At 37.2% G+C, this 23,396-nt stretch overlaps 1 protein-coding gene across 3 annotated transcripts in view; it reads left to right on the top strand.

Annotated features, from left to right (window-relative positions):
• Rpgr (retinitis pigmentosa GTPase regulator) overlaps window positions 1-22,751 on the top strand; it is a 61,616-nt gene extending 38,865 nt beyond the window's left edge. For 2 of the 3 annotated variants that reach the window (XM_055599535.1, XM_055599533.1), the window contains 4 exons: window positions 8,922-9,140; window positions 10,576-10,633; window positions 14,000-14,088; window positions 18,238-22,751. In XM_055599535.1, the coding sequence (XP_055455510.1) occupies window positions 8,922-9,140; window positions 10,576-10,633; window positions 14,000-14,088; window positions 18,238-18,444 (573 nt within the window). In that variant the 3' untranslated portion in view covers window positions 18,445-22,751. The remainder of the gene's footprint in view (window positions 1-8,921; window positions 9,141-10,575; window positions 10,634-13,999; window positions 14,089-18,237) is intronic. The other variant, XM_055599534.1, reaches the window with a different exon arrangement.
• Window positions 22,752-23,396: the final 645 nt, after the last annotated feature.

Raw genomic sequence — 23,396 nt, forward strand, 5'->3', positions numbered from 1 at the left:
TTTTCATTGGCCTTTGTAATTGTTTGTTTCCACTCAGTATGTTTCAATTAAAATAAAGATTAAATTTATGCACTCAGTCTTGTTTGTGAAAAGAAAAACTGAATTTTTGAGAAGCCAGGTTTCACCAGACTTACATAATGTAGCTAGTTTGATTGTGTATTCTTAGCTTCTTTTTGAAGTGATTACCTTTCTTAGCCTGTTCCATGCCTTGGGTATGAGTGATTTCTTACACTTTTTCAAGGAAGATTTTCATGATAACTTTTGTAAATCTTGTGTCGTTGAACTCCACACATTTGATTCTCTGTAATAATGGGCATGAGATGAACACTGAGAATCAAATGCAGTAGCATAAAGTAGCATTTCCTTAGAGCAATCTGTAAGTTATAACTTGCATCAGAGATACTTGTTAGTATCTCCTGAATAATGGATTGCATTGATTTGACATTGCAGGCCTTGGCCAAAGTCTACCATTCATTGTTTGTAGAGTAGAATTAATAGTGTCATAAAGTATGTGTACCAAAGATAATTATTTAAAAATAGATTTGGAATGATTAAATAAGAGGGATGGCAGGAATGAGGGTCATAAATTCTTAAGAGAATGTCAGAGAGATAAGAATCTAAAGTTCCAGTTATTAATTTCAAAGGAAGGGGCATTAGTCTGTCATGAAGTAAACCAGCCAGGAGGGACGAAGTCATGTTCTAAAGTTTCACTATTTGAACTGACAGAGACAGCCACTTTTAAACAGCATTTCTGACCAGTTTCTTTGCATTTCCCTGCTCCAAAACTTGTGGCATTCTCCTACAAGTTACAGACAAAAGAGCACTTTACATAGCTCTTTGAGTCCAGAACCATACTTATAACTTGTGCTTTCAAGCTATATGAAGTTATAACTGCTTCTTTGCCTTTGTAAGTGTCCTTTTGTCCCCTAGAAACAAACAGAATTAGATTGGGAGACCTAAGTAATTCCATAGGAACAACATTGTTAGAGCTCTGTCACACTAGAATTTCTGCTATCCCTATTCCCCAATTTAAAAGGAAGCCTTACATTTAGTCACAAGAATCACCTAGTGAGCAATAGCCCTAAACAAAACATGCTAACTTTCTGTGCCAAGTGTTCAGCTAACAAATATTAAATCACACATTGTGACAGGTCTAATAATCCTCTAAAGCTTATGGATAAGAGTTTGTTGGTGGTTAGTGATACAGTGAGATGGGGTATAAAATAATGCAAACTTTCTTAAGAAGATGGTACTACATATATATATATATATATATATATATATATATATATATATATAAATCTCATCATTAGAGAAAAAGAAAAGTGAGTGAAAAATAAGACCACTTGATCCCTCATGACTTGACAGCTCTTTGCATAGATTTCAATAGCTAGACTCTTCTTCATTTTGTTTTTGAGACAGTCTCTTATAGCCTAGGCTTGTTTTGAAAATATCTTGTTTACCAAGTAACCATGAATGGCCTTGAACTTCTGATCCTTCTCTCTCTACCTCTGCAATGTTGGGATTACAGGCATGGTAAATTAGCTAGTTGCTCAAGTGTGTGCTCACTGACCATTACAGGGAGAAATATGAGGTATTTTTATATGTGGTAGCATCCCTTAAGTTACAGTTTCATAATGTACTCTGGCAAAAAGAGACTTTCTGGTAAGCTGCAGAGCATCTATGGCTGCTCAACAATAGCCCTCAAGGTGAGTAAGGCTGTTTTGATTGATGATGATTCACTGTAGAGATCAGGTTTTTAAATTTTTATTTTATTTTTATTAATTACAGTTCATTCACTTTGTATCCTAGCATAAGCTCACTGCCACATCCTCTCCCAATTCCACCCCCTCCCTCTTCTTCTTCTGTGCTCCTCCCCCAGTCCAATGATAGGGGAGGTCCTCCTCCCCTTCCATCTGACCATAGTCTATCAGGTCTCATCAGGACTGGCTTTATTCTCTTCCTCTGTGGCCTGGTAAGGCTACTCCCCACTCAGGTGGAGGTAATCAAAGAGCCAGCCCCTGTGTTCATATCAGTTTTTATGTGCATGTGCTCACTCCTACCAATTCATTAATGAAGGAAGGTGCCATAATTCTTTCCTTCATTCTATTCATTGTGAAAATTCAGTGTCATATGACATGATTAGTTTCTACCGTATAGCTTAATGTCTTGTACATATTAAAATCAAGTATTTATGTATCTGGCACCAAAACATGAGTGTTCTTTCTCAAGTCAGATAGACCTCAAGAACTGAGGGAAGGTAATAATCCACCTCCCATGGTCCTCTTTTCCCCTGTCTTAACCGCCAGGAAGACTAAAGAACACTTGGAAACACTAAGGTGCCCCTACCATGACTTTTTATTGCTTTTTCTTCTTATTTGTTTCTTTTTTCTTTTTCTTTTTATTAATTACAGTTTATTCACTTTGTATCCACCCTGTATCTCCCTCTTAGTCCTACCCTCCCTCTTCCCCACCCTTGTCTCTCTCCCAGTCCGCTGAAAAGGGAGGTCCTCCTCCCCTTCCCTCTGATCCTAGTCTATCAGGTCTCATCAGGAGTGGATGCATTGTCTTCTTTTGTGGCCTGGCAAGGCTGCTCCCCCCTCAGGGGGAGGTGATCAAAGAGCAGGCCAATTAGTTCATGTCAGAGACATCCCTGTTCCCATTACTATGGGGCTCACTTAGATACTGAACTGCCATAGGCTACCTCTATACAAGGGTTTCAGGCCGTCTCCATGAGTGGTTGTTGGCTGGAGTATCAGTTTCAGAAAAGACCCCTGTGCCCAGAATTTTTGGATCTGTTGCTGTCCTTGTGGAGCTCCTGTCCTCACCAGGTCTTTCTATCTCCCACTTCTTTCATAGCATTCCCTGCACTCAGCCCAAAGTTTGGCTATGAGTCTTAGCATCTGACTCGATACCCTGCAGGGTAGAGCCTTTCAGAGGCCCTCTGTGGTAGGCTCCTGTCCTGTTCCCTGTTTTCTCCCTCCTTTGATGTCCATCCTCTTTGCCTTTCTGAATAGGGATTGATCATCTTAGCCAGCTTCCTCTTTCCTGATTAGCTTCCTTTGGTGTACGGATTTTAGTATGTTTATCCTATATTATATGTCAGTAGGAACTTATGAGTGAGTATATACCCTGTGTGTCTTTCTGCTTCTGGGATACCTCACTCAGGATGATCTTTTCCAGTTCCCATCATTTACATGCAAATTTCATGATTTCCTTGTTTCTTCTTTTTTTGTTTGTTTTGTTTTGTTTTTTTCCCCCTCCCAATTCCACCTTCCCATCCTCATCTCCTCCCTGCCCCTTTCCAAGTCCACTGATAAGGGAGAACCTCCTCCCCCTTACATCTGATACTGGCTTATCAGGTGTCTTCAGGACTGGCTGCAAAGTCGTCCTCAGTGGCCTAGCAAGGCTGTTCCTCCCTGGGGGCGGAGTCAAAGGGCCCACCATCGAGTTCATGTCAGAATCAGTCCCTGTACCCCTTATTAGGGTACCCACTTGGATACTGAGCTACCAAGGGCTACATCTGAGCAGGGGCTCTAGGTTGCATCCATACATGGTTCTTGTTTGGAGAAACAGTCTCATAGAAGACCCCTGTGCTCAGATATATTTGGTCCTTGTGGAACTCCTGTCCTCTTCAGGTCATCTTAATTATGTTTTTAACTATTTCTTAATAGTCCTGTTTATTTTCCACTCCTGTGTCCTTAGCAAAAGCTGCCCTAAGATGAAAATTCAACTACAAACTGCATGTATACCTTGCTTTCTAAAAACAGACTAATTAAAGAGAAGAAAGGTTTTGTGTTTTTGATATGCATGGGGATTCTATAAGCTAACAGGAAATTCATTAGTAAAATAGAGTATGTTAACAGAGTAACTACAGCTCCAGTATAAACAGGTTGAAAATGAACTCGCCAGGAGTGAGTAGGGATACTTTGAAATGAATCATGTTAAATAGAACTTAACCAGTAAAGTGCATTATATCCTCATATAAGTTGTTACAGGTAAAAGAATATGTTGACTACACTTGAGGTTTTTTACGGTTATTGTGCTGGCAATTGAATGATTTGAAACAAGGAAAACTAAAGTCAGAAATTGAAGTTAGGAGCCAGTTACAGTTCATCAGGTAAAGACTGAAGTAGACATGGGATAGAATGGTGGGGATGGGGATATGTATCAAGGAGTTGGGGAACTTAGGACAAAGATGTAGGTGGGAGGGAAGGGGAGCATATACCTTTCTTCTGGCCTAGGGAACTAGGAAATAAGGAAGTAAGAACAGTCCTGGGAGACTGTTCTGCATTTGCTAGCTTTTGATGGTCTCCAGGAGATGGGCAGTGTGTGTGTCAGCATGTGTGTCTGGAGCTCAATAGAGGTTGCTGGGGATCACTAGCTTATGCATGTAATTAGCCGAGCTAGTGAAAGCACTCCACTTGTGAATAGACCATTTTAGGCAGTATTCAGGGAAAACATCAGTAAGTGTACTGTGCTTAGACACAGTGGTTCTCAACCTGTGACCCTTTTGGGGGTCCTATATCAGATACCCTGTTCATAACAGTGCCAAAATTACAGTTATGAAATGGTGATGAAATAGTTTTATGGTTGGGGTCACCACAAAACAGGGTACTGTATTAAAGGGTCACAGCATTAGGAAGGTTGAGAACCACTGTATTAGAGTAAGAGAATAGTAATGAAGTTGAAGAATGAAACTTAGAGAAAACATGGAGGGTACATTCTGGGAAAGAAAAATGGCCACCCAAGCTGAGAAAGGGTATGAGAAAGAATTGATAGCAGCAAAGCAGCATCTGGGGTTGGCTGGATGTAGGGCTAGAGCCAACAACACAAGAAGTCTGCTTTGCACAAAAATAGAATCTGAACTACACTTACATCCTAAAAATTATCAGACAGCATTGCTGGCATGGTTCTCGATTAGGAAGGGAGATGTACAATGCAGAGTCTTGAATACTCAGGATAAAACTTCCTGAGTGAATTGGCAGTTGATATAGACACATAAGAAAATGATGTTCTTGTTGGGAACTTAGAAAATAATCTTCAATAACTGAAACATCAGTGAGTGGGGGAAACATGGATCTTAAGATCTTCAAATTATTTGTACATATTTGGGAAAGACCAGAGCCCCTAAATCCAACAATTCTGAACTCAAACCGTTGTAGATAATTGAAAAGAACTTCAACTTTTAGTGTTCAAAGCACACAGAACTTGATCCCATTCGTATGGTTAGCCTAAAATGTATGACTACAAAAAAGAAATAGATTGTCCGCAGAAATAGAAGAATGCTATAGAATGATCTAAAAATGAGAATAAGAATGCACACCACTGCAATATACAGTACTCTGAATACTACATTCACATTTGTACTCTGGCTTCTCAAACTGGAATATATACAGTATAGGTACAGTAAAGGATTGGGAATGAAATCAGGAATTATTTATAGAAAGTAAGAAGACTTTAAAATAAAGTGGTTTCATAAGAAAATAAGAATACAGAGGTCAAACTGGTAGCTTGTAGCCATAATCTGACCTGTAGACTTTATTTTTGGTGCCTGTGAAAATGAGTTCTTTTAATTCAGATTGTTTTCCAGTATTGAAATATAAACAATTTCTGTTGTTTTGTTTTTAAATAAAATATAATAAATCAAGTCATTATTTTAAATACAAAGCTCTATAGATCAACTAAGCAAAAAAGGGCTTATCAGTTAAAATAAATGTGTATTTGATGAGATGTTACTCATACTTGCTAGGATCTTCAGTGATGAGAAAACATCATATTAAATGCTGGCAAGGATGAAAAGCCATGGGGACTCTTAAGTTTTTATTAAAATACAGAATTTAATATGAACAATTAGATACTTTTCTTCATGACCTCATTGGTTACATTAAACATTAAATCACAATGGTTCATTAAAAAATTGAAACTTTTTCATTAAAAAAAAAATCAGCTACACTCCAAAATGTCTACAGTGTATGCTAGCATAGTAAAAGCTTTAAAATAAATACCATGACTTTGCCCAAAATGTTTTAAAATTTTTTATTACAGAATCAATTTTTTGAGCTTTTTTAATATAGTCACATTTTCCCTTTCTCTTCCTTTCTCCAGGCCCTCCTATGTAACACTCCTTGTTCTCTTTCAGTGTCATGGCTTTCTTTTTTATTAATTATTATATGCATATATGTTTATGTATATACACATGTATTCCTAAATATAACCTGCCCAGTCTAATTCTAACTCATATGTATTATTTCAGGGTTGATCATCTGGTATTGGATAACCAGTTGCTGTACACTTCCCTTGGGAAGACTGTTTTTCTCACTCTGAGCATTTCTCAGCTGCTTCTAGTTCTTTGTGTAGAGTTGAGACCTTCTGAGCTTTTCTCTGTGTACTTTGGGCATGTCTTTCATTGTCCTTGTCCAGCTCATGTTTAGGCTGTCATGTTGGTGAGACTTTGGTACCACTTCTCACATTACTAAGAGACACAATCTCAAAGCAACCTCCCTGATCCTCTAGGGTTTAGGGTCATTTTATCTCCTTTTCCAAAATTCTCCCTGAGCCTTAGGTCTGGGAGTGTATGTTATAGGTGTATCACTTGGGAATGGACTCTACAATCCTGGATTCTGATTGGTTGTTGTTTTCTATAATGGCATCTATCTGTTGTAAAGAAAAGTTTCCTTGATAAATAGTGAGGACTACACTTATCTGTAGCTATAAAGATGTCTATATCATTGTTAATTTAGTAAAGTAATGATTATAGATTCTCCTCCAGTATTCATGACTTCACTAACACTGAGTAGTTAGTTGGCTAGGTTTTCAGTACTAAGCATGGTTTCCTTCCTGTTGAGCTGGTCTTAAGTCCTATTAGAAAGCTATTGCTTACTGCCCAAGTATGTATGCCACTACAGCACCCATAAGGTAGTAGTACCATGTTGATCATTTTTGTGCTTCATTGGCATCATAGCTGGGTAGGAATATTGGCTGTTTCCCTCTTTTGGAAGCATGTGCGATGCCTTCTGGTACCATGAAAGCTAGTCTTCATGAAAAGGACATTCAAGTCACTTTTGTCTCTGAGGTCTCCATGCCTGGTTTCTGAAATGCATGGTGTCTTCAGCAGTGGACTTACCTTCTACTTCTGAGAGGTAACAAGGGGGAAATAGCAATAGCCCCTATATTTTGGAAGTTTCTTGGACAGCACTGACCAACAACTTAAAGGGAGCGCTTCTCATGTCTGATATTGTGATTTTTGTTAGGTGGTCTTTGGCTCTCAGAGTATTTTTAGCTCAAATGAGAAATTTTCATTTAATCCATATATGTATGTTTCTACACAGAATTACACGTGTTGTAGATTCTTTTAGATAAATATTTAATAGTATGATTCTTTATGACTTTCAGACAATTACCCTCCTCTCTTTATGCATTTATTTCCCTTCCCCCTCCCTAAAGAACCTTCTCTTGGAAGTCCTCATCATCACTGAGCATCAAATTCTAGGGCTCTCCTGGCCTAAAGCTTTAGCCAAGGGTACCCTATACTTCAACCAACACTGTGGTCCCATTGGTAGGCACAGAACAGTGTTTTCTTTGCCTCTTCTAGCATCCAAGGTACTAATCTAGGAAAAGAATTTTGGAGATGAAGGTAGAAAAAGTGAGTACTTTGACTCATTATTTTTTAGTGATAAGATGTGGAATATTGCAGCAAAACATTACAGGGAACATTGACTTTCTCTTAGCCAAACCAAAGACCAAAGCACATTGTGGTGTATGACCAATGAAATGATGGTCCAGTTGCATATGTCAGGCCCATTCACTTCTTCATCAAGACCCTAACACAGGACATGTACTCGACCATTCTAGACTATCTTTTTAAGAACGTACTTAAACTTTACCTTTTCTTTTTATAAAATGACAGTATTCTGCCAATATCTCCTAAATTATCTCAATTTTAAAGGTAAGTGTTTTCTGTGATTTATAGTAGTTATCCAGATGTGTTTATATTTTTAAATGTGATAACAAGTTTGAAGTGATACAATTGATGTGTCTTTTATGTTTAATAGCACTTAAAATGTGTTCTTTATCTTGTTTCTGGGTTATAGTTATACTTCCCTCTCATAAATATAAGTGAAATGTAAATTGGGAGTCCTCTAAATCCATGTTTTAGAAAACAGGCATAATACATAGAAATAATTATATTACTATGCTATAATAAGGAGAAAAACTTTTTAATTACTTATTTTATTTACTTTATATCTCAATCAGAACTTCTCCTCCCTCCTCTCCTTCCAGTTCCTCCCTCTTCCCTCCCCTATACCCTCTTCCTTTTCTTCTCAGAGAAGGTGAGACCCTCCCACAACCTGGATATCAACCTGCCTTGCCATATCAAATAGGACTGGGTGCATATTCTTTTGTTGAGACTAGACAAGGCTGTCCAGTTAGGGGAAGAGGATCCAGAGGATCCAAAGGATCCAGACAACTGAGTCAGAGACAACCCCTGCTCCTTGTTTTTAGAGGTCCCACATGAAGACCAAGCTGTGTATCTGTTAAATATGTGTAGGGGGCCTTGGTCTGTCCCATGGATGATTTCTGGTTGGGAAAACTTTTTAATTTCTCTCAAACTTATGATCACTCTTTGGAAAAAGCCATGGAAATACATTTAATTTTTTTTCCAGATTGGCCTTACTATAGTTACTAACATATTTTCAGGAACACTAGGCATTGTCATACAGCAGCAGACATACACAGAGCAACAGACATGAAATCCTTAGTGATGTAGTATCTTGATGTTCAGCATGGGTTATAACAGTATTTTATGTCTTTTGCTTCTAAATTTGATTTAATAGTGTACATATTCATTGAGATCATATAGCATTATGTTATATTTATTCATTAAAAAAGGAAATTTTTAATGATCACTTTTGTCATAGGATGAGCATATTTCAGAAATTGTGGAACCAGAACTAGGACCCATGGATGAACAAATTAATGTATACCCAAATATAGAAGACATTTTAGAAGAAGAAAGGAAGGAAAAAGAGAATGAAATTTTAGAAGAAGAAAGCTTACCTGAAGACGGCCTTCCTGAATTAGAAAGCTCAGAAGCTACTGATACTGTTGATGACAACCCAGCTGAAATCTTTAAAGAGGTATGATGATAAGGGCTTCTGTCCTGAGATAGTACCTAAGAGAAAGGAGAGGGTGGATTGTAGCTTCCTATTGAAGTAGAAATACATGTATGTATCACTTCATTCATAAACTTAAAGGAATTTTGTCTAGTCTAGAAATTATGCAAATCTTGTTATCTAGCACACATGCCACAGTGTGGAAATGGGTCCAGATAGTACACTCTTGGGAAATGAACAGAAAATTGGGGATTTGTCTTTGAAATGCTTAATATAAAAAGTTGGGAACCTAGTGCAGAAATGTGTTTTGTGAATATATTCGTACATGCATACATATAAATGCATAAGACCACAACAGTATCTGAGTTCATTATATATTTGTTATGGACACAGTCAAGACCACCAACAGTACTCTGGATTAATCTCAGAGGTGTGGAATACTGACACCCAAATGTAATGGCCTTGTGTTTATTTTCGCATTCCAGAATACTAATACAAAACACCGAGTTAGTCATGGTTTCTAGTTAATGAAATACTCTCATTCCTGCTCTGTAAAAGGATCTTTTATTAATTTTCCAATGCATTTTCTTTCTCCAATCAGAAACAACTACCATTTTGGACTTTAAAAGCATATATTGTGTTCCTATTTTAATAGTGTCTCATAAAGCTCAGGCTGGCATCAACCTTACTATGTAGCTGATGATGGCCTTGAACTCTTGATCCTCAGGCCTCCACCTCCCAAGTACTGGAATTAAAGATATGCTCAACTATGTGCCTGTCATTTTTAATTTAACACATGATATTGTCATATAGAGGTCATTTTTTCTTGGTTTCTGTATTTCTCAAGACTCTCTACTTTCACTGAGGAAAAAAAATTGTTCTGACAGTTATTGTTTTCTTACAGAAAAAAAAAATTAACCTGTTTGTCAAAATTTTAAGTTAGGTTTTGCTGGTCAATAAAACTTTTAAACACCGAAAACATTAAATACACATTTCCTATTATAAACTTTTAAGAGAAATTTGTGTGCCCTTTAGTATTCATCAGTCATCTTATAGATAATGGAATCATACAGTTTTCTTAAGTTTATACATCTTATTTTGTTTTTTAAAGACAAGGCCTCACTAGATAGCCCTACCCACTCTCAGACTTGTTATATAAGTCAGATTGGCCTTGAGTTGGGAAAACTACCTGCTTCTGCTTCCTGTAAATAACAGGCATTTGCCACTGTGCCTGGTTTACAGTCACTGAGGACCTCAGCAGTCACTGAATACCCAAGGCTTCCCATTTCACAGAATCCCAGCAAAGGGAATTATCACATGCCTATATTTTTAATTAGAGGTAGGCTCTCAAACCATCTTTGAAACCAAAGCTAGGTTTTCTAAGAGTACCAATATGTGAAGAAAGGTTTTGTTGTTGTTGTTTGTGTGTTTTATCATACTGTTTCTTTATTGGTTATAGGAAGATGGTGTCACCATGCTGCAACGGACCCTTAGTATGTACAATGAAAATATAAAAGGTATGAGCACATTTGACTTTAAAATTGTATTTTAAGTTTATTTTATTTTTTAATGAAATGTATGTGTCTGTGTGGTTATGTGCACATGAGTGTAGGTTCCTGTGCAAGACAGGAGAGAACACTGGAAATCTCCTGGACCCAGAGTTTCAAGTGGGTTGTATGTAAGGTGTCTGCAGAGAACTGAATCTGAGTCCTTCACAAGAGCAGTATGCACTCATTTTTATTAATTAATTTGTTTACCATATTTCCTGATTAGAGCAACCCTTCCTCTCCTCTCAGTCCCTCCCTCTCACCTCCCCTTCCCAAGTCCCCTTCCTTTCTCCTCAGAGAAGGGAGGCCTCCCATGGATATAACCCTTAATGTATCAGGTCTCAACAAGATTAAGGCATCCTCTACCACTGAGATCAGACAAAGCAGCCCCACTAGGAGAAAGGGATCCAAAGGCAGGCAGCAGAGTCAGAAACAGCCCAGACTCCCATTGTTAGGGGACTCATCTAAAGACCAAATGTACATCTATTATATATGTGTAGGGAGCCTTGGTCTATCCCATGTATGCTGTGGTTAATGGTTCATTCTCTGAGCCCCTTAATTGCTGATCCATAGCTCCAGCCCCACAATCCCATTAAGAATCTGCCACAGAGGGCTTCTGAAAGCCTCTGCTGTGCAGACTGTCAAAGCAGATGCTGAGCCTGATGGCCAACTGTCGGGCAGAGTGAATGGAATTTTATGTAAGAAGTGGGAAATAGTAAGAGCTGGAGAGGACAGGAACTCCACAAGGAGCGCAACAGAACAAGAAAATTTGAACACAGGGAACTTCCCAGAGACTCATACTCCAACCAAGGAGTATTCATGGAGATAACCTAGAACCCTGACAATGCAGCTACTTCTGATGAGAACTGATAGACTAAGATCAGAAAGAAGGAGAGGAGGACCTCCCCTATCAGTGGACTTGGGGAGGGGCATGCATGCAGAAAGGGGGGGAGGGTGGGACTGGGAGGGGAGGAGGGAGTGGCTTCTGGGGGGATACAAAATGAATAAAGTGTAATTAATAAAAAAATCTGAAAAAAAAAGAATTACTATTTTATCATCAGTGAGATATACGTTGTGGACAAAAATGGTGTTCCAATATTATATCTGTTTCCCATATTTCTGTAAAACCTTGAAATAAGAAGATCCATGAACTAGTTATATGAAATGGAGTAGAGAAGAAATGGTACATGTCATTCTTGTGTTAGAAGTACAAATGATATTCTTGCTTGGCTGGGGCATTTGAATGAACATGTGGAGAGACATGTCCTTTATGTTTCATTGTTCAAGGATTTAGAACTACATCTACCTCTTACCCACCCAGTATTAAGTTGGGCTTTTGCCTTAAATCCCAACTTAAGCTTTGTCAAATACTAAGGACTTTTTTTTACACAAGATAATATGACTGGGATGTCCTAGAGCCTAGTTATTTCCCCCAGGACCTGGACCTGTGTCTCTAATGTTACTATAGGTACTGAGGAAATATCTTTTCTTAAGTTTGTTAGTGTAACAACAGGCGCCACATAGTCAAGGAGATTGTGATTGCACTCTGTTTTGCACTTTATGTTCTGTATTTGTGCTATAAGACTTATCCATTATGTTTTTACATCATTACTTTACAGTATGCATTCTACTGTGTTCTCATTAGAGGAAAAAAAAAAAAAAAACGTTCCTGGACTTGAGACTTAGCTCAATGGTAGAATGCTTGCCTAACGAGATCAAGACACTGGGCATGAGCAGAAATACCTGCTCAAGAAATAAAGAAATAAAATAACTTTTTATAGGACTGGCTATCTGACATGAACTCAACAGAGGAAGAAATCGTTCCCTCAGTTGTTTTTCTTTATAACTTCTACAGAAAGAGTATTAAGTTTTAGATTATTTTTGCTAAAACGCTAAAGTATTATCACCCTTAAGGATTTGTAGACTGTAGCCAATAGTGTCAAAAAGAAAATAAACATAAGCTCCAAATGGTTGACCATATCAAACCAAAAGATTATTATTCAGCTATATGATGCATGGCTTAGCTAAAAACATCAGAAGTAACATTAATTTGAGTGCAAATAAAAATAAAACAGCATTAATAAGTGATGTAGGGGCCAGAAAGATGGCTCAGTCATTAAAGCCCTGGCCATGTAATCATGAAGAGCTGGATTGGTGTTCCCAGCTGTGGAGACATACTACAGTATTCATAGTGCTAGAGAGGCTCTTGGGATCTCTGGCCAACTAGCACTGTCCAATCAGTGAACTCCAAGTTCAATGGGAAATCCTGTCTTAAAACCCAAAGAACGTTCATGGACTGGACCCCTTACACATATGTAGCAGATGTGCAGCTTGGTCATCATGTGAGTCCCCTAATGATGGGAGTCGAGGCTGTCTCTGTTTACCTGCCTTTGGATCCCTTTCCCCGAGCTCTTTTGCCTTGTCTGCCCTTAGTGGGTGAGGATATACCCAGTCCTGGTGTGACTTGAGATGCCAGGGTGGGTTAGTACCCATGGGGAAACTCCTGTTTTCTGAGGAGAAGAGGAAGGGGAAATGGGAGGAGGGGGCTGTGAGGGTAGGGCTGGGAGGAGTGGAGGGAGGGCATTGTGATCATGCTGTAAAGTGATTAAATAAATAAATATGTAAATAAATAGATAAATAGGTAAATAAATAAACAAATAGATGGAAAAAGGGGGCATTGTAGGGAGGAGGGAGAGGATCTAGGAAGAGTTGGGGAGGGAGGAGCAAGACATGAATATTATCAAGATATATTTATAAACTTCTCAAATAACAAAATATATTATTAATTATTAAAGAATCTTTTAAGGAAAAATATTGGAAACCAAGTTAGAAGGAAACAATGGGAATAATTTCAATACATTTTGTACAGAAGTCATAGAGTATGAAGTTGAATTATTATTAATGACATGACTTTAAATAAAGTCACTGATTATTCATACATACCACTTTTACCCCCAAATGCCAGTATTTGACTAAAAAAAATGTTCAGTCTTTAAAAAAAAACTCTATGTACACACAGATACACACAGAGAGAGACTTTTAAAATAGTTTATATTTTTACATCAGTATTCTCTAGCATTTCCTGATGAGTCTTCATAATAGGAAATATTTGGATACTCACAATCCAAATAGCTTTACATTGGTTAAGTTCTCTGGGCAGCTTACCATAACTGACTCCACTTTTTAGGAGCTGTATGGTATGACATTGCTCACTTCTCCAGTGGGAGCTCTTTTGGTATTAACCCACAACTCAGAGTAAGTAGAGTTTCCCTGAATGCATCAAGACTTTTCTTTCTCTTTAGTTATGATAATATTTTTACATGTATCCAATTGTAGGACACATGTATGATCGTATAAAGAGCAGTTCCTCAGAAGTTCTGGGAGGTAATGATCCAACAAGTAAAGAAACAAAAAAGTCTAAAAAGGTAAGTGAAATGAATTTTGCATTATGGTGTTAAGACCAAAGTACTGAAATCATATTCTACTTTTCCTATGCTAGTCCCTTAATGGAAGTTTTATAACAAAGTATGCAAAGGGTTTAAGGTGGTGGTTCATGTTTTTAATAAGCTAGCTTTTCGCCGTTACCATTTGTCTGGTAGAGATATTTTACCCTTATCTTTTACTTGTGTTTTTAATGGATACAATGTAAATATTCTGAAGTGCTGGATTTCATCTTTGAATGTTTTACATGCACACATAATATCTAGAGTTAACCAGTGTACTTATCTTTTTCTCTGATAATCACAGAATCTTAGAATAACTTTCTGCCTTGTCATCCCTTCTTTTCCAAATTACTATATCCAATGTTTAATTTTTTTAATCTTTTATTAATTATACTTTATTCATTTTGTATCCCCCCATAAGCCCCTCCCTCCTCCCCTCCCGATCCCACCCTCCCTCCCCTTTCTGCATGCATGCCACTCCCCAAGTCCACTGATAGGGGAGGTTCTCCTCTCCTTTCTGATCTTAGTCTATCACTTCTCATCAAAATTGGCTGCAATGTCCTCTACTGTGTCCTGGTAAGGCTGCTCCCCCCTCAGGGGGAGGTGATCAACGAGCAGGCCAATCAGATTATGTCAGAGGCAGTCCCTCTTCCCATTGCTATGTAAGCCACTTGGACACTGAACTGCCATGGGCTACACCTGTGCAGGGGTTCCAGGTCATCTCCACGAATAGTCCTTGGTTGGAGTATGAGTCTCTGGGAAGTTCCCTGTGTTCAAATTATCTTGTTCTGTTGCTCACCTTGTGGAGTTCCCGTCAATGTTTTAATTTTATTAACATCACAAACCATGTTGTTACTTATTTGTAATACCATATGCTCTACTCACCATTACTTTTTACTTCCCAGATGTCCTTTTGGGATTCTTATTCTCCTTGAAGAAATCCTTTAAAAGTTCTTTTCATAGGTGTCTGTTCGTATTTCATACTTTGCATTTCTGTTGGCTTGAATACACATCTATCTAATCATAGTTTGTGACTGATAAATAGTGTAGCTACTTGGCTAGTCTTATACCTGTTCCTATTGTTGCTATTCAGAATCTTACTTTAGAAGTATATTAGAGGTATAGCTCATATAGACCAGTTGCCTAGTGTGCTTGAGACACCCTGGGTTCCCTTCCAAGCACTGCAAAATAAATTCTGCTTTAGTACTGTTGAGAGTTTTTTTTAATATAAGATGTAATTTTTTCTGTGCTTGATTTTTAGATTGCGTTTGTTCATTGTAGCATGCTTAGATGTGTATTTTTAATTTTAACTTAGTTGAAACTTAAGACTTTTGAATCTGAGGAGTAATTTATGTATTTTTATTTTAGTTTAGTTTATTTATTTTACATTCCAAGGGTGCCCCCCTACCTCCTCTCCTCCCAGTCCTTCCTTGCCTTCCTTTCCCCCTTCCCCTCTCTCTTTCCTCCCAGAAAAAGGAGCCCCATATTTACCCTCCCCAGCACTAAGTCATATCAGGACTAAGCATATCCTCATCCTTTGAGGTCGGACAAGATAGTCCAGACAGGGGGAAGTGATCCAAAAGCAGGCATTCCATGTTAGAAACAGCTCCCCCCCCTACTTTCCAGGCACATGAAGACCAAGCTGCCCATGAGCCGCATATGTGGATATTTCAGAATATGGCATAAAACATAAATATGTTTTTCATGTTTTTAATATCAGTTTAATATTTCCTATGTGTCTCAATACTTAAAGCAATTTCCTAGCTTTTAATTGACTTTATATTATCTATTTTTCTGAAACTGTTCTACTTTTTAGCATATCTTTTAAGTTTTAATTTCAGTGATTTTTAAAAAAGAATTGAAGATTAATTTTTATTTTCTTTGTGTGAATATTTTTTTTGCCTGCATCACATGCATGCAATGCTGGCCATAGAGGCTGGAAGAGGGCATGGAGCCCCTGGAACTGGAGTTAACAGAGGATTGTGAATCAACATGTAGGACCTAGGAACTGAATCCACGTATTCTGAAGGAGCAGCAAGTCTTAACTACTGACCCATCTCTCCAGTCCCATTTCTTTTAAAGATTTATTTATTTTTATTTTATGTGTTTTACCTGAATGCATGTCTGTGCACCACTTGTGTGCAATGCCCACAGAAGCCAGAACATGGCATCACCACCCCTGGAACTGGAATTATAGACTGTTGGCTGCCATCTGGGTGCCGGGAACCTAACTTGGATCCTCTGCAAGAGCAACAAATGCTCACCACACCATCTCTCCAGTCTTTTCCATTTTGCAATTTAAGTGAACTTGCATTTATTTTATTATGTAAAAATTGGTGTAATGTTTTCTGCTTTATGTAAGCATACTCATTTTCTATTTTTTACTTTCAAATTTTCATGTTAGCTATCCTCCAGAGTCAAAGTTTCTGTATTGCTTTGGCTCACTTACTATTAATAATGCTTTGTTTCTGTATATGTTTTGAAATTTGGATTGAATTCATGTTCAACCAGGACATTTGCATGTAAATCCTCTAAAGTGTAAGTGAGCATCAGTTTATATATAGAAAATGGTTATTGACTCTCTGGTAGATCTGAAGTGGCTTCAGGTCAGTGTCTATTTGAAGGATTGCCTGCCCACATTGGCCATATGAACTTCAAACTTACGTCAGCAAAAACATGTTTCTTCTTCATTCAAAAACCAAGTCACACCTGCTATTTAGTACATATAAACTTACATAGTGTAAAAGCCCTTTGAGGAATCCTACATTACTTAAGGGTTGATTCAGTCCAATTCCCTACAGTTTGTGAACTCAGATTTCTTAAAGCAATAAGGTTTAGGTTATAAGGTTTACAAATGCTATTTCGGTGCTCATCCCCAAAGCATTTTTTCTTCCTCAGTTTAGGGTCTGCAGGGATTGTCTTTAAATTTGTTAGAAATTACCTGCATATTAAAAAGTTATACCTTTTTTAACTTAAAGAGAGGTTTTTGCTGTTTTGTGGTGGAATAGTTTTTCAAGGTGTGTACCTTCCAGTATAGAGAGTCAAGGAGTACCTCCATTTTAATCCATACTGTTTTGCTAGAAGTTTTTATAGGTTATATATTACTCTAGTTACCTCCAACTTATTGTTAAAGGTAAGTTGTTGTTATTAGCTCCATGTTTATTTCTGAAAGAGCTACCACCTCATGAATTTTTCATTTCCTCTTTTTTCCTGCTTCTAACATTTCATCAGAAGCATTATTTGTATGATAGCTTTTTAAAGGATACCAGTATCTCACTGGATAATTCTTCAAAGGTTCTAAGTCACATGAGACCTTTGTCATAAGAGGATGATCTTACCTGCTGTCTCCTGCACATGGCCTGGTTGGCCATACCCTTCTTATTATTATGTTTTTCTTCCCTGAGTTCCAAGCTGCTTTATTCTTCCAATTGTTAGCCCTACAAACCTCAGTCCTCAGGGACAGCTTGCTACATCTGCCTGACTCTCACTCATTGCTCCTAATCAGCTTTTCTTAGACTCACTTCGGTGTCTGCCAAGGATCCCTGCTATATTCATCTGTTATCTATATTCTGCATGTCTTAGTGCTGGCCTCCTGCAGCTGCCTCTCCATCTCTCCTACTGCTGACTCAGACCCACAAGCCTCACACAGCCTTCATTTGGCAACTCTAACATTTTTTCCTAACTTCTGATCTCAAGAATGTAGGGGTATGTCCTTTTCTAGAATATCATGGCACAAATTATCTGTAGTTAAGATATTCCAGTGGTACCAGAGAAGTTCCCCAAATGATCAAGTCTTCTTATGTTTAAATGGTAACAATAAGTGAGTAATTTCTTTATTTTCATTTTTTCCTCTTACAAGACAAAAAAGCAAAATATTAATTTTCACCTGTGAAGAAACATGATGATATATTATTATGAAAGTATTGTTAGTGTTGAAAGTTCCATCCTGAAAGGTCTTAATTTAGTCATGACTGCATTCTGATAGGAAGGGAAAAAATTTGTTGGAATGCCAAGCACATATTGTTGTACATAAATGTACATTAAGATGTGATTAATTTATGTTCATACCTGTTAAAATTATATCCCTGCATACTTTCTGAAATTAATTTTTTGTTTGTGTGTTTTTGCTAGATTTCCTTCTTCAGTCGGATATCATTGACAGGTCCGAAAATTACGAAGAATACTAATGATCCACTCCCAGAGATAAAGCCAATAGGAGATCAAATAGCCTTACAAAGTGATAAAAAAGATGCCATCCAGAATCACATGGGTCAAAATCTTCGGGAAACTACAACACCAAATATGGAGGGAAAGTCCAAATCCTGTACAATACTATAAATGTATGTTTATGTTTCCCTGGTCACCAAGCACATTCGTTTTTTTTTATACTTGAAAAATGTTGTGACTTCTGAAGGAAATTTTCTGATAACACTATTTAAAAGTTATAAATTAATATGTTTTGAATAAGATGAACAGTTTTAATATTTATTTATGCTAATATTCTTAACAGCAGTTTCCAAAATTCATGTACCTCCAACTTTGCTTGAAGTGTTCTTGCCTTAACTGTTCAGTGTTGCATAATACAATATATTTTTATATTTGAAAAATGAATGAAGATATTACATAGTTTTGCTAACAGAGTTATCATACTTTGTAATTTCCTAAGACAATGTTCATGATCTTACAACACTGGAACAGTTTTGAATATATTCACAACATTTAAGAACAGGTAAAATTGTAATGAACTTATTTTAATAAATTATATCTGGTTGGTTCTGCTATTAAAATGAATAAGGTATTTGGGTATATTCATTGATCAGTCAATAAGGGGAAAAATTAATTTTGAATATCAAAGGAGGGAGGTGGAGAGAGCATTTGATTCTCTTACAGAGGACTTGAGTTTGTTTCCCAGCACCCACATGGTGCTCACAACTGCTTATAACTCCAGTTCCAGGGAATCTGATACCTCTTCTGATCTTTGCAGGTACCAAGCATGCACATGTTGCACAGACATATATGTAGGCAAAGGGTCTAAAAAAATCTGAATTCTTTTAAATCAAAGGGCACAAAATATGTTTATCCCTGTCAAAGATGTGAATCATCTAGAAAATTTGGCCCTGCCACCAATTAAAACCTTAAGAGACCCAAAAGAATCAGGCCTATTCTCTTCAGCTGTCTCTAACAATGACATTTGCCACCTTATGACCCAAGCACCACAAAATGCATAGGAGTTATGGCAAATCTGCTCTGATGGGAGCTTTGCTTCCTGCTTACACTGTGTTTTCAAAAAAAAAAAAATGAACCACAATCACCTCTCCTATCCTCCCTTGTAAATGAAACATGCCACTTGTCAGTTACAGTGAACGTTGTCCCATTTAAACAAAGAAAACAGAATCCCATATCTGTATTTTTACCTACAGGGTAAAAAAACAAACAAATCAGTGTTCATTGAAATGAATATGGTTTTGAAATCTTAAAAAAAAAAATACTTTTCTGAGTGGATATTACACTTAGTAGATGTCTTATTTTATTAAAGGCAAATACAATTTGAAAACTTGGGTTAATGAAGGTACAGTACCAGTCTGATACTATAAAAGTATCTGAAGCATACGCTCTAAGAGCTAAGGGGAAGTAAAGCTCAAAAATGGTACTAAGACACGCTATTTGTAGTTGATAGAATTCTAAGGTGATCACTGATATTTGTGTTGGTGCCACATGCCTTGAATAATCCCTTTCCTCTGAGTATGGGTGAGACCAGACACTATGATAGAATGTCACTGCCTTGCTTATGTTACGTGTGTCTCTTAGGAAATTTTGCAGATATAATGAAAATTCATAGTCACTTTACTTAAGTTAGACTTTCAAAAGGAGCTAATCACAGATGGCCCTGACCTATCAGCTGAATCTTACCAAGAAATCATGAGTGGTCAAACATAGATGTCAAGATCCTTGTTGGCCTGGAAAAGACCAACTGCCATATTTATATCAGAGAGCATAGGATAGCCTCAGGAATCTGAGCACTTGCCATTCTGCAAATTTTGGGAAATGATTTCTACCCAGAACCAGTGAGCCTAGGAGAGGAAAACTGTCCGCAGATTAGCGCATAGCCTTGGCTGGCATGCTGGGTAAAGTTTTTAGAGACCTTGAGCAGAGGACCCAGTGGAGCAATAGTGGAACAATGTTCACACTTCTGACCTTCAAAAATTATGAAATAATGGGTACATGTAGGGAGTTTTTATCTGCTAAATTTATGGTGATTTTCTTTAAATTTTTTGTAAAAATCTCTCTGTGTCTGTGTGTGTGTGTGTGTGTGTGTGTGTGTGTGTGTGTGTGTGTGTGTGGCTAAGCCATAGTCACATACCAAATTTTGTCAATCAAGTTGTGGTCTCAATTCTTTTCTTTCTTTCTTTCTTTCTTTCTTTCTTTCTTTCTTTCTTTCTTTCTTTCTTCTCCTACTTCTCCTACTTCTCCCTCTCTTCCTCCTGTCTTCTCTGTTTTAAGCAATTGCAATGTTTTGCTAAGAGAAATTAAATTAACAAGAAAATCATGTTGAAATAATTACGCCTTGGATTTATCTTGGCTATAATAATCACTAATGTGACATTAAATTTGAATCGGGAAATGATTGTTTAAAAACTAACTAGAAAAATTTTGATTTACCTCAATAATTTCAAAATTTTCATTGCATACATTCCTAGTGAGTTCCAGGCCAGTCAGGGCTATATAGTGAGCCTGCCGCCAGATCACACATAAAGTCTCACTGACATGACTGCCCAAATGTGAACTGAATAAACATGATACCCATAAATATACAAAACTACATGGTGAGTGAGAGAGCCCCCAAGGCCTCAGATCTACACAATGTACTACAGGAAATTGAAGAAAGCTCTAAGCGTAGACGAGGTGACCTTCCCCAGGGAAGGGTACACTAATTGGTTGATCAGTGCCAAATGCTCTACCCTAAAAACATACATACAAGTAACATTCTGAATACTGAGCAGGTTATATTTAGGAATGTAATGTATATTTGCATACCTATATGCATGTGATAACAATTATTGAAAAAAAAGAGGCCATGGATTTGAAGGATATTGGGGATTGGGTATATGTGAGGGTTTAGAGGGAAGAAAGGGAAGGAAGAAATTAATTAAATTATGATCTGAAAAATATTTTTTTTTAAATCCAGAAAATAAGATAATGTACTAAAACAACTATTACATTAGAATTCTAAAGAGAGAAAATTTGTTTCAAAAATGTGAATACATTTCACGACAAAAGGTAAGATTTAGTTATATCAAGTATACACTAAAGTGATAATAGATATTCTTGTGTTACTAACTCAGTAACTCTTAATGAGTTAGGATTATCTTCCTTCCCCAGAGGACATTTAGCAACATCTAGAGATACTTTTGGTTGTGGCAAGTCAGTAGAGGCAGAGGGAGGAAGTTACTCCTGCAAAACAGCCCACCCCATACACAATTCTCTTCAAAACATCAATACTGACATTTAAAATAACCTATCATCGTGAAAACAAGTTAGGTTCTCATAGAAAGCATTTAAATATTTTATAGTAGCTTCATTCACAATCTCCAGACCCAGAAAACCCAACAGCCTTCTACGGTGAATGGAAAGTAGAATGTAGCAGGTCCATAGATCAAAATACTAAACTATAAAAAGATATACTCTCTTTATATATACACCCATTCAAGTGAATCAGAGAAGTATGGTGGGCTAAAGAAACTAGGCCCCACTGGTTAACCACTATATGATTCTGTTTCTGTGGCATTATCCTAAATACAAAACTAACAGTGGGAAACAAATCAATGCACAAACAGATGTGACTTTAAAGAGCACTGGACAATATTTTGGTAAAACTGTTCTCTATTCTGATCTGGGTGGTTAGTGAATGAAAATAAAATGTGTACAGTTCATAAAATTATAAAGCTAAACTGGGCCATTGGATTATATGTTGATTTAAAAATCTATAAAAGATATAAATCTTAAACAACTCAGTTCAATAAATTAAATCAAATGGATGGAAATCATTTAAGAGCCATAGAACTCAAGGAAGAGACAAAAAAATCTATGCTTTGCTTGTTTCTTATCCAGTAAGTCAAATGAAGTCATTTGGAAATATGTTCTTTGCATTTACTTATGTTGCAGCAGTGTGAATGAGAATTATCATGAGCATCCAGAATGCTATATCTCACAAGCTGATTCCTACTAATCATTAACGTTATCATTAATGTTATGTCCACGTTGTTGTCCATGAAAAACAATTTTTGCATTAATGTATGTCGTTTAAGTGCTATTACAAATCTGAATTGGTTTGTATTATAAAATTTAAAATGTGAGGATGTCATAATTCACCAAAGGTAAGAACATGGCTTTGTCATTCAGGAACTTGTCTCTCTGGTCACCAAGTAACCTTGGCATTTTCAATGGGCTTAATCTATAGGCCTGAAAGTAGCATGTGTGCTTTTTGCCCACAGTCCATGAGCACGTGCCCAACATTCTGCATGGAAAATCAGAAAATGGAGGCTCCTTTGTAAGTTCAGGAAGACAAGAAAATTGTCATAATTTGATATTCTTGCTCTATGTGCCAATAAAAAGTGAATTCATGTGCTTTCACAATAAACTGAATAAAGTAAAAACTTCTCATTTTATATGAACTTGTTTTTTTAATCCATCCATTTATTTATTTATTTATTTTTATTATTAGTTACATTTTATTAACCCTGTATCCCAGCTGTATCCCACTCCCTCATTCCCTCCCAATCCCAGCCTCCCTCCCTCATCTCCTCCCTGCCTCTTTATATGAACTTATAATGATATAAATGTCATTGTAAGTGACAAAATATAAAATAGTTAATTTCTAAATCATAATTTATTGTGGTTTTCCTCAAATTTGATTCTGAGATCTTTCTGGAGAATGGCTATAGACTTAGTCCTGCGCCCTGATGGTTTCCAGTGAAGATGGCCATGGCTGTTTGCAGTGACCCTCTTATGGGATACTTCCTCATCTCAGTGGACAAAGCTGACCATGTGTTGTTCTTCCAGAAGCTTGTTTTTACTGATATATATATTTGTCTGACCCTATAGAGAAGAGAGCAGCGTACCCACCATGACAGTGAGGGGGTGGCCATCCAAAGCAGATGTGTTTTGCCAACAATGAATAAGACACAGAGAGAGAGAGAGAGAGAGAGAGAGAGAGAGAGAGAAAGGAACGTAAGGATCATAGTCTTTATTGAGATCTAGGACATTATTACCAAAGCAGCTTTCCCACAGAG

This window comes from Psammomys obesus, unplaced genomic scaffold, assembly GCF_907164565.1.
Source record: "Psammomys obesus unplaced genomic scaffold, mPsaObe1.curated_primary_1811, whole genome shotgun sequence".
NCBI classification, from domain to species: Eukaryota; Metazoa; Chordata; class Mammalia; order Rodentia; family Muridae; genus Psammomys; species Psammomys obesus.